Here is a 19,700-nt window from a genome sequence, read left to right on the forward strand (position 1 = left end):
TTGTATTCACAGCTGTCAAACGGATGTATTTGCCATGACTATAAAAATATCTATCTAAAACGTATTATTGCTAAACTGTTCAATTTTGAGTTTCATATCATACATTAAAATCTGCCTCCATTGAACTGGCTTCCAAACTATTAAGGTATAAATACTATTAGGTAAAATGCCTCATCGAACATTGAATTGGCATTAAAATGATAATATAAACATTTGGTTAAAATTTTAAGTTTTTATGATAATTTATTTTTTTAAGTTACATCAAAAAAACAAGATTGATTTTTTTCAAAAATTGGATTTGCGTGAAAATTCTTGTTTTCTTAATTTTTTGTTTGTTTTTCTCAATTATAAATATATGTAGTGGTACAAACAAAATTAATTTTAGTATCCAAAAGATCAAAACCATCTCCATCTTTGAAAATTAAGGAATTTTATCAAAAGCTTATCGTGTATTCATAATCAAAAAAAAAAAAAAAAAAACACTATTATATTAATTACAAAAATTAATACGATCAGAATCTAAAATAGTAAGGAACGATTTGTGTTTTATTTTCAAAAACGTGAAGATGTAATACATATTATTTATATTCAGAGATTAAATTGAAAATGAGAAGTTTTTCCATTCATTCATAAGTAGGTATATTTCCTTTGTATTTTTTAATTGAAGTTTACTATATTTTTTTACGAAGCCAAATAATGAGTTATTTACCAACTTAATTGTATATTTTTCAAACCATACTTTTTTTTTTTTTTACCTACTTATTACATTTATTCGCTATCTTAAAAAACGCACCATTTCAATACTAATTTAACTTATTTTTATAGTAGATATATACATTTAAATAATTATAGCTGGGAGGCATTTTGGAATTATTAATAATATGTATTCGTTTATAAGATATTTAAAAAAAGAAAAATTGTTGGATACATCTTAAGATGTACCTATAGTAAGTTACAGAACAAGTGTGGATTTTGATATCGTGATTACGGTTAATAGTGATTACTTTATTATTTATTTTCTATATACTGTATATTTCACCTTTTTTTTTATTAAACATTTAAGTTTTATTTTTTGTTTTAAGCAGGGATTATACTTTATATTCATTATAATACTTAAGACCTTGTTGTAAAAAGGTTGAAAATCATTGTTTTTTTTTTTAACATACAGATATATATGTATTATATGAAATCTAATAAAATGAAAATGATATTTGCATTTGGGTATTTACTTATTTATGACTTACTAGACATGAAAAGATTCAGATCTTAAAAAATGAAATGTTTTATTTTAATTAATAATAATAAAAATAGATAAATATATAATAATAATGAATAATAAAATTAAAATAGTTATATAAAACTGAAGATACAAATTAATAATAATAATATTACATGGTTTGTATTATTATATAAATAGATATAATACTAACATTCATAAAATTAATGTTTATTAGAAAATAATTCAATAATACATTTTTCAAAAAAAAAAAAAAAACCAGACCATCAATTTTGGAAAAATATATAATATATATATATAAAATATATATATATAATATTGTACACACATGATTAATAAAAATAGTAATTATTTATAATTATTACTAAAGTTCATAGAAAGCTCTTAGATAGTGCTGTGTTAACATCTTACACAACATTTATTTATACAATTGGTAAGTTTAAGGAGTCCTTTGTTTTATTTTTATTATTATTGGGAATAATTTATTCATGTGGTTATGCATAACATGATTTACACGGAAACAAATAAATTATTTTAAATATTTTCTGATTGGAGAACAGCAATAACTGCCAATAACACATTGGCGTTTAAAAAAATATATTAACGGTGCTTTTAAAAATTTTATTAAGTACTTAAATTTATATTTTAGTATTGAAAGACGCTTTAATTATTATACCTTAAAACATATATAAATTATGTTCGAATTTTTACCCCTATTTCCCATTAAAATCAAAACATACCTAAAAAATTATAACAATTTTGATTTATAAATGTGGGGAATGGGCGATTGTTTGCCCCATCAAATATATAATTTGATCAAATTTTGACATTAACCGTATTTATTATCATTTAGTATTTATATGCAGCGTACCTATTTTATCGATCATATTATACTGTTGAATGGCTGTACATTGTTAAATGTATAGCATAGTATGACAAATATCAATTTATTTTACATTTTAGCGTATACCTAGGCATAGTATGAGCAGGTATTGTCCATTAGGTATTATACAGGTATCTAAACAATTTAAAATTTTAGTTATATAAAAGTATATATAATTTGATTTAAATTTCTAATAGTTTTGATAAAGGTATTATATTATATAATTAGAATTACTGTTATTATTAGTCATTAAATGCTATTATACTCTTACATCGACCTTATATAACTTATTCTTCCATATTCACCATCTGATCAATCGTACCGATGGTTTTTTCTTTTACAGGCAACGTGATTCGAATGTTGTATGCGAGTTTTTTGCCACGTATGAAACTGTAGCTGTTGTCAAATACAACTGTATCTGTTTGAAAAAAATTGCTTTCAATTAGGTACACATTATGCTAATGAGTTCGATACATACATTCAGTGCGATTATTATCTGCATAAATATTAAATGCAAATTATTTATTATTTTATAATATTTTTATTTATAAATATAGAATATTTAAAGATTTAACTATAATCTGTTATTAATGAAAACTAACTATTCACTCAATATTTGATATTTATGCACACAATTGTCAAAAAAGTAGTTATTTCAGATTAATACAAATCGAGAATAACGGTTCCCATTTAAAAACTAAAAGTTTATAGTAATTAAAAAAAAAAATAAAACTCGAATAAAATTATATTAGAATTACATGTCTTTAATTTTCAAAAAAAAAAAAAAAAAACTTTAAAAATTATCTTTGAAATAATGAGTGCTCGATATTATCAAATTATGATCATTAACCATTCTTATAATTGATATATATATATATATATATATATATATCATAAAAATTTTTAATATTTGTGAAAATAATTGATGTATAATTATTTATATTACATTTTTATGAATATTATTATTTTATTATTATTATTATTATTTATCTAGTTCAAAAAATAGTTATTAAGATTTCTAATTGTATCTAAAAATTAAATATTTTTAAACAATATAACTCTTAGACCTCTACATGAGTATCCACCCAGTGAGCCTTAGTAATCATTTTGTTATGATAACAGTAAAAATAAAAAAATAAAATATTATAATATAGATAGATAATGAAAAAAACCAAATTACATTCTCCTGGATGCTTGCATTTGATGACTCCAATCTCTTCAAACTCGTGGCATGCTACTTTCTTTATTGGCATTATTATTGTTTGAATATTTTCTGAATCTGTTGCTAATATACCAAATTTGATATCATGTCCCTCTGTTTTGAACTGCCATCTTATGTAAAACAGTTACACATTAAACATTTATAAAAAAAAATTAATTCTTTTATTTCTGTGTATTTTAGATTTTGAGCGGAATGATAATGTATTGATTTTACAATGTTGTTTGTATGTGTTTTATTTTTATTATTAGTGTATCATCACCTTTCAGAATAATAAAAATGCTAGTGGGGTCTTAAGAATAAATTAAGGAAAAATGGGAAATTTGTATGCTTAGTTAGTTTTCGTCGTTTTCGATAATATCGATTTATTTTTTATTTTTTTGTTATGATTACAAAACAAATAACTGTGGAAACTCAAATATTTTGATGTTTTTTGAGATATTTAAGAATAATAGAAATTTTCGATTTTTTTTTTCTATAAATATCGACAATTTTGTTACAAAATGTGTTTTCGAATATTTAGTAAAAGGTTCCTTATAAATTGTTAATGATGGAATTAAGAGAAAAAATTGACCGTTAATCAAAATTAACTGTTATAAGCCTTTGAAATAAGAATTAAAATAAATTTCGTCAAAATTGAGACAATTATCAAATTATTTTATAGTTAAAAATTTTAGTATTAGTTAAGATTTTTAAATTTAATACAAAGTACAAAAAAAAAAAAAAAAAATAATAAACATAACATATTAAGCACAATTATTAATATTGTCATTTGAAGTTCAAATTTAGATGAATATATTTATATTTAATGATGTAAGTTATTGTCATAATTCAAAAATATGATTTATCTTATTTCATTGTAATTTAAAACTTTTATGTGTATTATGAATTTCAGTATGCCTAATAACATTTTCAAGATATGTAAATTAATGTTATACAATTACCTTTTTATACCATGAACTTATTTACATAGTATTACAGTAAAGTGGTACTGATTTAAAAATTACTAATACGAGTAGTAATGTACGAGTATTATGGTTTAATAAATATTATTATAATTAAATACTTATATTAGAATATAATATGCAATTTTTCAGAAAAAATTAAATTAACCTTTCGTAATAATATTAAATTTAATTACTTTAATAGTAATGTCATAACACTCATAACCATATTATCATAAAATAAAGTGATAATATAAGCTGTTAGACTGTCTCTATTCAGTTATTTTTTGTTAACAATAATGTAAAAAATTAAAAATAAAAATTTAAAATTTAAATTTAATACATCCATTATTATGTAACCAATTTAATATCTACTATACAGTCAAGCGGCACCTATTTCACTCATTTGCTTACCTTTATTTTTTTTTAGATTTGACTAAAATCTATTTTTAAATGTAAATTGTAAATCATTATTTTATAAAATATGTATTATTATAATTTATAATTTTATATCTAATCATTGATAAATGAGTACCTTTTTTTTTCAACTTTTTTATTTTACAAATTTGCCATTAAAATCATTAAACATTAATATTATTAAATTCATATTTAATTATAAAATTTACCTCAGAAAACTTTGTGGTACAGTAACTGTATATTTTAGGTATAGTTTATCGCCTTTTTTAATATTTACTAGTACCATATCATCAGAATTTGTAAGTCTTTTGTCATTTTTTGAATATAATTCTTTTGGCACTTTTCCTCCTTGATTTATCTATAGTAATAAAAAAATACATTGCGATTAACAAAAAAAAAAAAAAAATAATAATAATAATAAAATGTTCATACAATAGTACAATGTATGTTAATTTCGATAATCGATATGTTATTGTTAAATATTAACCTATGCTTGACTCGTAATATAATAATATTTTATTTCTTAATGTTGATAGTTGATATTGTACAGACTAAATTCATAAATTATAATTGAATTTATAAATTTTCGGACTGAAATGAAAATAAGTCATCTTTATAAAATAGGTATTATGCGAGTTTATTAACAAAGCAAAAAGAAATGGATAAAGTTTATTTTAGAAATTAAACTTAAAAAATTGCCATTGCTGAGTCGGTGTCAATGGACCGTCGTCCATTCATCATACAAATAAACGATACGAACGCCATGTGTAGTATATTTATCTATAAATATTTAAAACTTTGTTCTGAGTTCTGACTAATAGAGAATTAACATAGCACCTAAACTATATAATGTGTTAGACTTGGAATTTAACAACACTTTTGTTTTATAATTTAGAAAGGATTTTTCAAAAATGCATTCTAACGTATTTTAAAAGGTGGCACTTACACAGTAAATTTTTTAGTTTTTTTTTTGTTTTTTGTTTGTATAGGGTTACCATTGGTTACAGAAAATAAAATAGTTATTTTAATCGGATACATTTTAGAACCGTACATTATATTTGGTCAAAATCGCTCGACACATATTTGTAGTATATTATACAGCTATCATTGCGTTTTGTTTTATTTGATTATTGTTTGATATTAAATAGATTATCTACATAAATTACAATTTTGTGTGTGATCATATACTAATTGAACTGTATCTAAGTAATAAGTAATAACTAACAACAATAGTACCTATAATTTCCGAGAAAGCATAATATGTTCACAATAACGGCGGGTATCGATCGACAGGCGATCGTTTTTTGTGCAATAGGTACTACCTACGATGTTCGTATTTTTAACGAGTTACTTGCAAATATTTGACGTCATTAGTAATAAATGTAAAAGAATCAAACAACCACAAAGGTGAACACAACATCACGCATTATACAGTATATTATACGGTCATATATAATGTGACAGATGTACTTTAATACGTTAATATTATGATCTGTTTGGATGACGCGCAAGTCAGATACCTAAGATGTTAGATGACTCCTTATGATCACGTTTTAAACTATTATTGCTTATTATTTTGTTTTTTTTTTTTTTTTTAAGGAGATGTTCATTAAAGATGATATTATATTTATTACACGTTTCCGTGGTGTGCTATGCAAACCGAGTGAAGGTAACTGGAAACAAAAAATTAGATAATCATTTTTTACACCCATGAGCCTTGAAATATTTCATTTTGATGGTGCGCGATACAACCATGCAAGTCAAACGCTAAACCAAAATTCAATATATTATGTTTTTTCAAATAGTTTATCTATTTTTTTATTTGAAAAAAAAAATTATTTAGACGTGTTTTGACTAACTTTGGTGATGTATCTGGGGTCACCATCGGGATCCCTCAGATCGCCTCCAAAAAACGCTGGGTACTGGTCGCTATCGATGGTTTTTGCCAATGCAGGCTTCCACTTACTCGGGTCCGCTTTGTAAATTATGAACTTGTTCATTGTGTTACCTGTGAGTATATTTTTAAGTATGTTGAATGCAAAACTGAACACTTTGGGAGCTGAAAACCGTGAAATAAATAATATTATAACATAATATACCTATGTGCATATTATATAAATATTTGTCACGGAAGTGATCCGTGATTAGAAAAATGATACACATAAAATATACACACCATTAATCGCGTAACATGCTTTCAATATTTCTGGGTAATTGGCTTCGTACATTTGCAACAAGTTGATTATCATCTCGGCCGCTATAAATTATAAAAATAAACACTCAATGTCACATTGTCGTTATTAATATTTCTAAGCAGTCCCATAAGAATATATGTACAATATAATTAGTTGTGTATCTTAACGCGGTGACATAATTATCATCGAGAGATCAATCTTAGGGTAGAATTTGAATGACTCAACACGTGGAGAAACAAATCAGAATAATATATTATGAAGATGACTTATGTATATGTTATACAACGTAATTTGCCGACCCTCACATAATTTATTATTGTCCTGGACGAACTATAGACGAACAGGTATCGATCATTAATAGCTCCTGTTCGACACTTAATTAATATAGTTATCTAAAAAATTATCGTGACGATTGAAAATTATTTCAATACGTGGACATGTAGTGCTTAATGAGTCAGTTTTTAGTTATGATTATTAAAAAAATACATGTATAAATATAGTTTTGCACGTTTGAAATTCTTATAAAATATCCAATTCATCAAGAGTAAAGCAAAACTACGAAAACAACATGGTCATAAATCGTAGTCATACTCGTGAAAATTATAACTTTTAATTAATTGTTATATTGTTGTTTAAATAAAGTGACTTGTACAATTACTTTGTAATTAAAGTAGTATAATGGTGTCTAAAATGAAGTATAGTTTAATACATAAATAATAAACACTATGATAATATTTCAAGTTACAACCATAATATAAAAACAGTGTAGTATTATCTAAAAGACACGGGAATGACATACCTATCATAATACTATTTAAGACAATTATAATATAATTAGTAATTTATTTGGGAAGGAAGAGGCATTAATTTTATCATTATACTAATTTAAAATAACAAAATACATGTTAATAGTCAACTTTGTGACTTAACATAAAAATAATACCCTTCAAAATTTGCTATATTGCTAAGATATATTAATATTTTTATAATATTACTATATGATTAAAAATTATCTTAATGTTTGTCATAGGTATTTAATATTTCAAATTCCAATGAGTACCCAAACCCAATCAAGAGCTAACTGTGTCTATTATATTTCAATAATATATTCAAGCGTTAAATTATCGTCATATCGAAAAGTCAATAATTTGATTTAAAATAAATTTGTTTTTGGAAAAATATCTAATATTTTACACTTATTTTAAAATATATCTTTTTAATTTTTTAATTTAATGGAGTATAATTTTATTAAAATTTAGATATAAAATATTTTAATATTTTAATATATATATATATATATATACGTATTTTTATAAAGTTTAAGTCAAATTTTAAACGATAATATCAATGACTATGATTGAATATTAACTATGCAATATAAAATTATAAGTACTGGTAAAGGGTCCGCATAATAATTTACCTGGTTTCCAAGTGAATTGTCTCAGGTTAAAGTCGGTCAAGTCGACTATGCAGTACACCTGTGATGCTTTTGGACCGTGTGTGAGTGACGATTGCCTAGCCACTTCTATGTATGAGTCAAGCTTTTGTGCTAAGAATCTGACCATGTCTTTCGGTGGGGCTGACTTGAGCAGACCACACAAGTCGAACCCGGCAAATGGAACAATAATAACGGGCGATCCTTCCTTGTCAAAGCCGCTAATACCGCTCGGCATGTAGTCGACCAGCACTTGGGGTGGTTGCCAGCCATCGTCCTTGTTAATCGACCACTCTTCTCGCCATTTCATTGACTAAAATTTAATATAATTTAAAGTATACATTATACAATTAAGTAAAATATTTATTTTTTTAAATGTAGAAAAAATGTATTCAAATTATACAAATGCAAAGTATCCGGAATATGATTACGTATTCAGATAACAAAATAATTGTTCAATAATAGTATTCATACAATATTTGTGATATTATACAGATACAGTAATTATATAGTTATACCAGGTGTTAAATAAGTTTGGAAATTCTTAATTGCTGTATGCCTATTTTAATATTTACATGGAGCAATAGGAGATAACGCTGCTGTACATTAATAATTTAAAATAGTTAATAATTTCATTAATTATATCATTTTATCGTTTATCAGTCTCAATTAGCCTAATTACTTTTAAATATACCTGAATAGTTGGTCTTTCAGAATAATATTTTCGAATGGTTTATTATATTAAAATTACTCACTGTTCTCAACATATCTTCTGCTTCTTTTGGATCGAAGTTTCGAGCTATAAAATATGAAATCAAATAAATGAAAACTCAAACATATTTAATATTCATTAAACATAAATTTAATAATCAATTAAACTGTAAAATATTTAATTGGATAAGTAAAGTATTTTTAATATTATTTATATAACATAAATTATTCATGATAAATTAATAACTAAAAAATACTAACAATTTGTGAAATCAAAAAAATGTCTGATGTTTGACATTATACGTATTATATGCTTATATACTAACTGTTAGTACAGCGTTGCCCGTAACAAATTAATAATACCAGTGGATTTTCCCCGTCTTAAATGTAAACTATATATAATACTTTAATTTGAGTGATTTTGACTAAATTAATTATAGATTTAAAACTATATCTAATTATAATAACTATTTTATCTTTTTTATTTTTATTAGTCAGAGGGGGCAACTATATAAAATAAAGAAAAAATTAATTTCTGTTTGCGGAAATAAATCTCTGTGTGAGCTCAAATTTAAAATGAGAATTAAAAAAAAAATACTTTCTTTCAAATCTAGAACATTTGAGGATGATTACTTAAAATTTAAAATTATACGTTTTATTATTTTAGAGAAATAGCGATCAATTAGTGAATGAGTGGTATTTGGGCATATATATGTATAATATATATTTAGATAGGTAGATAGATTATTTTTAAAATATTATTAATTATTAAATAAAAAAGTATCAAAGTCAAACTTTGACTACCGATTTTGATATATATTTGTAAAATTAATTGATGTTTACAATATTTATTGGATTACGTACTTTGGTCTTTGGGTACCTCTATATGCTATACAGCTATATACTTTGTGGTATTTTGTGATTTATACGTAATTAATATCTATATATCTATCTATTAACATTTTGCTATATTATTTTGTTGATTATTATAAGAAGTGGGTCAGTATACTATTGCTGTGATATTTGGTCGTCCTACAGATATTAGTTTATAAGAAAAGTATAATTTATGCGCTTTAATTCTGATATAGTGGTGCTTAAATTTACCGATTACATTGTTTAGTATATTGATTAGACACACTTATTTTTAATAGAAAGTCACGTTACCCCGACATCTGAACGATTTAATTAAACATTGCAACAGGAAATATGAAAGGTTACGCGGAGGTAAGCTATGTTACTAAAAATGTCGTTTACACTATTGTTTTGCTTTGTTCGTGAAATAATTATTTTAAATATATGTAGGTATAGATAAAACAGATTTGTTTAGTGTACTATGTATATTATAGTTCATACTAGTATTATTATATATATATAAATAGAAATAGAAAATTTCGATAGGTATAACTGATTTAAGATTATAATGGTCAATTTTTAATGAGCCTAGAGCCCTGGATGATGTGACACATATTTGTAGTTAGTAGTTACATATTTACATATAAACTATAAATAGTTATTTATCATCTTAACCATTCTTGATAATGCGCGACGTGGATTACTTTAAATTAATAAAGAGTTTTTAAAAATTTTTTGAAAAACAAATTTTCCCTCCTTTTAAATTATTGCACGCATTATTACGTGAAAAATTGATACTTGTTGTTTTAAAATCAACGAACTTATCGGCGTATAATAAACTATGTATAGTTCATTTCAAAAAAACGTAAAACTTATTGATTTTAAAATCGGCCTGTTCACTATTTTGATTGTATATAATATAAAGTACTAAACTAATAAAATGTATGCTTTTGTAAAGTTTTTGAAAGGTAAAATTATTATACCTTCGAGCCATCTGAGTAAAAAACAATCGTCGTATTTTTCATCCAATTTTAAGTCAGCAACGCTTCTTCGTAACTGAAACATCACAATGCAATATTAATGTTACCAAATAATATTGTATTTATTTATTATAGTTAATAATTAATGGTTTGATCGTTGTAAATATTCCATAGAATATATTATTTTATATTATAAAATATAATATACAGGTATATATAGGTGTTGAGTGTATGCAATCTATCTGCTGCAGCATGCAAATTTAATCTACTTATAGTTTTTTTAAGCTATATTTTTATGAAATGACATGAATGATTTTATTTTTTTACCTGCAATTTATGGATTTATTTTACATTTCTTATTATTCATTAATCTGTTAGTATTATTTTTAATGAATTACACTTAAATATACGAGTATAGTGCTAAATATATATAATTTATACACAAACAATAATATTTCAAGGGTAGTTAGTATATAAGTATATAATAATCAATATAAATAACAAATAAAAGTAATAATATATAAGAAAAAATTATTTTCGTTTAAAATTTAATTTTGAAAATAGAAATAAGTAGAAAGCGTTTTAAACCTTTAAAAGTTACGCAAAGCGTATACGCTTTTGATTATACTTAATGATAAAAAATAATAACTGCGAAAATTTAATATTATACACAGTAAATAACGTTCAACTCCTAAAATGAAATCAAATAAATAAATATATAATATCTAATGAATATATTTTATTAATGGTACATAGCCAAATTTAATTTTTGTTTTATAATACATAATATATATATCTTTATTTTCGGACCTTTCGTTTTATCGGTTTGTTTGGATAATGTACTTAAATATTTTGGTGTACAAGTGAGCCTATTATTATAAAAATCTATTAAAAAAATTATACATTTTACTATTTAATGAAAATTTCTAAAATTTACAAAATTGTCTTTTATTATTGTTATTTTTTGATCTTAGTTTTACAAAATACATCGTTAACAAATACAAATTTACATTTATTTAATTATACAAATTACTTAGTTATCAGTTAAGAAATACTATGGTGTATTGAGAAAATTAGCAAGTTGTTATGATTGTATACTCTCAACAGTCTAAATTTATAATATACAATTTAATCTACTCTGCAAGTTAATATGTCGATTAAAATTTTTTTAAATCGATGGTCCATTGCCCAAAACGTTTTTATTTAATTTATTATTAATTTAAAATATTGTAAGCGATTGTTAATTACGAATCATACAGAGGCCGTATAGAAATGTTTACAAGTTAAGATATATTTGTGTACTTTACTTTTATTTATTTTAATTTTAAGCCAATTATGCTAAACGTTATTGTTCGTATTCTTAAAAATATATTTAACTGATTAATGGGTAATTTTTTTAAAGATAATTTATAAAATAGGTACCTATTTATTTAAACCAAATCCAGGTTAAATAACTATATCGACAACATTAAAAACTAATCTCTACAATAATGACTGTCTATGAATTGAAATCAAACAATTATTAAATATTAGGACACATGTATATATTAATATTTTGTATTTTATTATACCAGCTATTACCTACTATATTATATTGTTACATAAGTACAGAATGCGTGCACGATATAGAATTTGTTAATAATTTAAAAAAGAACACATTTGTTTTCACCTTCTATACTTCTAGAGACGGCGTACGCGCGCGTCAGTTACATACATTTATTATACTAAGTCAATGCTTATAATGTTCGTTGGTGGTTAGTAATGTTTATAAAAAGTAAAAACGTACGCAATGCGATAACACAAGCAGTGACGAATATGTATGTGTGTGTGTGCGCGTGTACCTATAGCAGTTCCCGTTGGTTACCTCTGCCGCAGTTGCAAACGCGTGGACCAACTTAGGCGGTGAAAGTTACAAGGATTGTTTTTTTTTTAAAAGACGAGACTTGTTACACAATCGACAACGTCGTAAATCATTCTCGAAAATCATTCGGCGATTTAGGTCCTCGCCCCTCCAGCATCGCACACATATACATCACACGTCTTCTAATAGATATGTAGTTTATACTATTATGTGGTGTACCTTAAACGTGCACAAACATACACTAAGTTACGGCGATACTGAGTTTATAATAATAATAAAGTATAATTACTCAATTTCGTATTGAAATCTTATAAGTTGTAATATTGACGTGTGCCATAACGAAAATATAAGAAAAAAGTTAAATGACCTTGACCCGTTCATCGGTAGAGGTGTAAGTACTATGTTGACAAAAGATTGAACGACTTTGACCAACTCAATGAATAAGATTTGCAATTTTGCACAACGGGAATGCATAAGTCCATTAGGCATGACAAACAATTTTTATCAAACTAACAAATCCTCTAACAAATATTTATTATAGATGATTGGATTTTTTTTTTAGCGACATTATATTTATGTCTTGATTCGAGTTAGTAAAATATCCATTTAAATATTTTGCAATATAAAATTGAAAAATGCACGCAACGCATGGATTACGATAATATTATTTGATAACAGTTATGATAAACTATACTAAGGATTTTATGTACAAATAGATGCAACTATTTACTATTTAAGTAATAATAATTAATTTAAACTTTAAGCAGAGTATTTAATAAACAGCCTTAACGTTTGAACTACCTTTAGTAAATGAGAAAATAATATTTAAAATATATTATATAAATACGAAATACTTGGTTTGAATTGTGCCGAGAAAATTTTAAAACACTTGAAACATTTAATGAATATACTTTAAAGAAAGTTAAATTCAATTGGATTTCGATGATATAAATACAGTTAAACCATGAGTTGTTTTTGTGAATAAAAATTCGTGAGCTCTTGATAGGATGTTGAAATAACCACTGCGTGTTAATGACTTATAAGATAATAACAGATGTCTAGTAGATATCTTGATCTTCTTCTAAATAAGCAAAAAAAATATAGTATGTTCAGAACATATTATATACCTACTTTCTTTCTATTGTTAAATTGAACAAAAAAATAATTAAATGAGTTATATAAATTGTATACAAATTATTCGACGAAAATTACATATGTATATATTATGTATCATAATTAATAATGATATCTCTGTAATACGTAAAAATTGTATGGAATTTCCATTTTTTTGTATAGTTTATTTTTAACTGGAAATTCATTATAATAATATATGTTAATGAAATTAATAAAAACGTAAAAATGTCTGATGATCGACAATACTAAATAATAATTTCATTTGAACTTCTCGAAATACAATATTCAGTATTACGTTATAATATATTCAAAAACAATATTATCAAAGTTGTTACATATTATATTTTTTATAATAAAAAAACAAAAATATGGTACTTATTATTCATAATAAAACTATTACCTACATATGTATTATTATTATTATTATTATTTTATTCGTTATTTAAATCTCTTTATTTTCATATAAAAAAAAAAAAAAATTACAGCAATGATTTGTCATCATGAGATGGGATTAACATTAAACAAACTACTGATTCATGTTTGATATAATAAAACCAACATTTTGATTTTCTAATTATTATTAATTATTATTTGTTATTCTGAAGAGTGTGTGTTTTTTACTGTAATTACCGTTGCAAAAAGTACAGTATTAAGCAAGAAAATAAATAATTTTCCGATAAAGTTTGTTTTGAAAAAAAATCATACCAAGAAAAGATTTCTAAAAAAACAACTAATAATGACTATAAACGAAATTTTTATCAAGCATTTGAATTTTGAATGTTAAATGGTGACGTTGATAAATAAAAATATGCAATATGATTTCAATATTTACTCAAAATATTATAATTTAAATTTTTGGACTTCATAAACTAATTAATCGAAATTTTTATTATGCCGGAAATAATAATAATTTGTTGTATTCCACCATTCCATATTACAATATTTTACTTACTAAAAATTAAGACGTTCGAACTGTCGAGAGTAATTCTTTATACTACGTATAAAAAGGTACAAAAAAATTACACATATACAAACAATATTTACCTTGGATTAAAAATAAACAAACTAAATGATCTAATTTCTGTAATCTAAAAAACATTGTAATTGCTTAAATTTAATTTAAATTTACTGATTATTTTTGAACACGGCTTTCTGAATAGGCAATTTTCTTACACGTAGGGTATAATAAATAACTATAATATTATTGTTATTACTTATTACTATTATTTGTAACAGAGATAATCATTTATTTATGTAATCGTAGATTAACATTAAATCAAAACTTTATGAATTAAACTGGAGTAGCGCAGTAATTTAATGTATGTATAATATTGTAATACATTTTTTTTTTTTTTTGAATCCATAATTGACTAAAATTCATCTAAAACGATAAAAATAATATGTAATACAATCGACAAAATTGTAGAGTCTATTTAATGATAGTTAATCATAAATGCATATAAATTAAAAAAAAAAAAAAAAAAACATGAATGACGAGATTACGAAAACAATTAATATTACAGCTGGCATACTTTTCATCAATAATGGTTACAAGTGTACCTTCTATATGTTTCACGATTTTGAAATATGTTTTTCTCATTTATGTGAGATGGTAATTTAACTTCACGACGCGGAACCGCAAAGTATATAAATTAATAATTATGTACAAAAATAAGGTCGAAATTACTCATCCGGAGGTTCTATAGTGATGTAAATTTTATATTTTTCTTGAAGCCCTCTAAGGATTACCGTACAAACTCGAACAAAACGGTGGCCTCAGTTTGTTATTTTTTTTCGAAAATCGTATTACGCGTAGCCGTGTGACAAGTCAACGTTTAAAAAGGTACGACTAAATAGAAATAGTTCTAGAAGGCTAGGCCTTTTCGCTCAAAGTTGAGTTTTTAGTTTTCAATTATAATATTATGTACTACGCGACTTGTGTGGTTTTTATGTTTTTATATTAATTGAGACCGTTACCGCAAAACAAGTCCGTCTTGACTTTTTACCTAATATTTTTAATTATTATAGTGTCGGTTCACGTTCCGCAATCATTATGAGTTATTGTGTAGTCATTATTGTAATTCAAAAAAAAAAACAAAAAAAAAGAAGTTAAAATAAAGTTATTATATTATCGTACCGCGAACGCAAGCCGTAAGGCGGCAGTCACGGACTTTTCGTTTTTCGGTTTGCGGTTCGCTAAACCACTCCGTGGCAGATCGACCGTTTTGTTAACAGAGAGTGTGCTGCAGTTGCAGCCACCTCCGCAGCCGTCGTTGTCCGCGTCGTCATCATTAGTGTCAAGAAAAACGAAACCAGACGCACCGCAACGACTGTATATGCGCGCGTGCGCGCTAATTAAAACGGCTCCGGTTATGAAACTTGTATGAACATTCACAGGTCACAACATTTACAATTTATTATTATGATATTATGTACGTATCTATACGATAAAATAATAATAATAATATAATAAACGCCGATGGTAGGTACGCATTAAAGGTTTAAAACTTTTACCAAAGACCACCAGCTATAATTTAGTGGGTTAAAAACGATATCGTACAAATGGTATATACTGAGTATTATATAGTATTCTTATTTGTAAATCATTATACGTCGAAAAGGTATTAATATAATTTTAAACAAGAAAAGATGATTAAAATTAAAAAATGTATTTCTAGTTTATACAATTTTTGATTTTTATAATATTGTATCTACTCGTATTATAAATACTACGGTTTTGGATGAGATTTTAGTACAATAGTATTTTACAGTTATTATTTTTTTAAACACTAAGATTTGATCTGAAAAGATCTGTCTTTGTACATGGTGAATTTTTGAATGTAAATTACTTGCTATCGATTTTTGTAATTTTGTTTTTAATATAACAAATTATATTTTAATTTCACTATATGAAGCAGACTATATTTTTCTGTCATTATTTAGATACGAAGTATAAATATTTACATTATTAGATGAAAATACCATACTTAAATTTATAGTAATATACAAAATAAAGATGTGTTTTTATTTTATTATCTAAATATTGTATACTCAATTATTTAATATGTAGGCGTCATAATTTTTTAAAGATTTGTTCAAACTAGTAAAAAAAGCTTGTTTTTCCACTTAAACAAAACGTTTTGATAATGCTATATTTTTATTATGGTATTCATCTTGAAAATATATATTATTACAATAAATTTTTATCAATTAGATGTTCACTACCTTTCAATAATAATTAATATCATAGTTAATTTTAATAAAAAATAATATTTTGTATTTTAATATATTATTATGTAACTAATATATTAAAAAATATCATTTTATTATGAATTTGAATAATTTTTTTTTATCCAACCAGTTTTCCATCATATTTTATTAATACCTAGTTAATTTTGAATAATACATTTTAAGTAGGTATTAATATACCTATATTATTATATATAAATATATAACTAATAAATAACAATTTCTTCGCTCGGTTAAATTTTAATAAATGTATGTGCATATTATATCTTTAGTTTTAATTTGTAATGGTTTTTGACCTTTAATAATATTTAATAAATGAAATATAGCTGTTTGAGTACAAAGAAGTTTTTAACAATCAATGTTTATTGAATTTTTGAAATTACGATGTATATAATTTATCGTTCACTATAATGAATTGGATAATAAGTACTTAAATAAATGTTGAACTTTATTCAGATTATATCAAAACTGTTTAATATATACGTATTATAGATATAAGGCAGAATGACACTGAGAAAAATCTTAAAATTCACATTCATGCGATGCATAATTGGCAAGTGTATAGATATGTGTCGTTAATAATTCATTAACTAGTATGCATGCATTATGATAACGTAATTATGTGCTAACCTAACCTTTACAAGGATCAAACTGATTCCATATTTCCGTGTATACAATATACATACGTTATAAATAAACAATATATACGAGGATAATAATATTTATAATAATGAAAATCTCACAATAAGAAAATTAACAATAAAATTAAACGATTAAATTCGAGCGTTCAAAATATATCTTAGATTAAGTTATTTTAAAATTTGGACTTATATAATATGTATACAAAAAAATGTATCATTAAATTTTCATTTATATGCATTATTTATTCATATGAGATATTATATTAACATACATTTTGTGTACAGGTTACTCGTTTTGTTTTCGAATTTTAATTTAAAAAATTAAAATAAAACAAAATTTTGAGTTTTGATATACATTTATTATGGATAAGTACTAAATAGAAAAAATTTAAAACAAAGAAAAATAGCTACTGCGATAGATATTATATTTTTACGATGATTATCGTTTGTCGGGCGTTATTAATATTATTTTTAATTGATGAATACAACAGGTGATTTAAATCAATTAATAATATACTGTAAAGTAATCATTTTGTGATATCGTATTTAGTTATCGTTGTATATACGTAAATTAATACTCCCTTTCATAAATAATAAGATAAACAAAGAAAAATATGAATTATACATTATTATTGGTTGTGCAGGATAAGATATAGATGTATTTAATATTGAATAGAAATAATTGTACAGAGTTTTTTAACTCTACAAATTGTTTAATTTTCGCGGCCCTAATAACAATAACTATATGAGCTTCTTTAATTTGGTTATTATTTGGTCACTAAATTCAAATTGAGTTGACTTAAAAAATAAATTTGAATAAATTTAAAGACTAATTGCTCATAAAATTTATATAATGTATTAGCCAATTGTAGAGGTCCTTATAAAATATCGAATTCCAGTTATAGAATTAAGACGGAAATAAATAGATGAACATGTTTATCCATGAATTAATAAATAATATAACTATTGTCTACCTTGAACTCTTTAAAAAAACACATTTTAAAGTACCTACAATTTATATCGTTATTGTTATCCACAATTATTTTTTAATTATTTAGGAAAAAATAATTGAATTAAATATAACTCAATAAAACAAATGTTAATGTCCTGTAATAAAATCTTTAATTTTATTTATTTTATAATTGTGTTACTATACCAAAAATTGTAGTAGTTACTAATATTTATAATCTTATGGCATAATACCATAAAAATTAACTAAAATGTATTTATTTCACATTGTAGGTAGGTATATTTACGGTATATCATTCCTGATATAATGTTAATTTGGAATTTTACGCTGTTGTAATATTATTTTCTTAAACTACTACTATCTGCATTATATTATCCTTTTTGGATATTATCTAATGATATAAGATAAATAAAATAAACAAATAATTTTATAATTTATTATACCTTCATTAAAGCGAATCTTTGATCATCGCTTAGATCCAAATCGGTTCTTCTAGACATATTATATGGTTTGAATTAGTCGGATTACGATGAAATTGAATGCTGTCTTACGAAACGAACGGCAACGGTTATATCAAAATATAACGCTAGAGACGGCGTATGTAATGAAAACGGAACCTTATTCACATTCACCGCAAAGTGGACTCTGTGCGAACTGCAAACCGATCGACGACGGCAGTGGCGGCAGTCGACTAAAGGAAATGTAAACGAGGGACACTTTGCCCTACCACCAATAGTAAATCTATAATATAATTTATCTGTTGTACTTTCGAGACGACCTTAACACATTAATATCAACGCCGATACAAAATTATTATATAGACATGGGTTTAACTACAATGATAATGAGTATTTGTGTGTGTATTTGCTTCCTTCTTAACACTGTAAAACAATAATAATAATTGATGACTGAAAATGACTTGTGTTCGTATGACTGGCTTGTGATAACATAAAATTAAAATAAAGTACTAAA

General features: G+C 24.3%; 1 protein-coding gene across 1 annotated transcript; it reads right to left on the reverse strand.

The window, feature by feature from the left end:
- Positions 1–1,563: 1,563 nt before the first annotated feature.
- Positions 1,564–19,406, reverse strand: LOC112604145 (SEC14-like protein 2). The gene is made up of 9 exons (XM_025353044.1): positions 19,172–19,406; positions 10,877–10,949; positions 9,086–9,129; positions 8,316–8,643; positions 6,877–6,957; positions 6,560–6,759; positions 4,910–5,058; positions 3,301–3,452; positions 1,564–2,538 (listed from the first exon to the last, which is right to left on the reverse strand). The coding sequence occupies exons 1-9, from the start codon at positions 19,226–19,228 to the stop codon at positions 2,408–2,410; spliced, it is 1,215 nt and encodes a 404-aa protein (XP_025208829.1). The 5' UTR covers positions 19,229–19,406; the 3' UTR covers positions 1,564–2,407.
- Between the last annotated feature and the right edge of the window lie 294 nt (positions 19,407–19,700).

The sequence above is a fragment of the Melanaphis sacchari genome, unplaced genomic scaffold (assembly GCF_002803265.2).
Source record: "Melanaphis sacchari strain LSU unplaced genomic scaffold, SCAv2.0 Contig0_pilon_pilon, whole genome shotgun sequence".
NCBI classification, from domain to species: domain Eukaryota; kingdom Metazoa; phylum Arthropoda; class Insecta; order Hemiptera; family Aphididae; genus Melanaphis; species Melanaphis sacchari.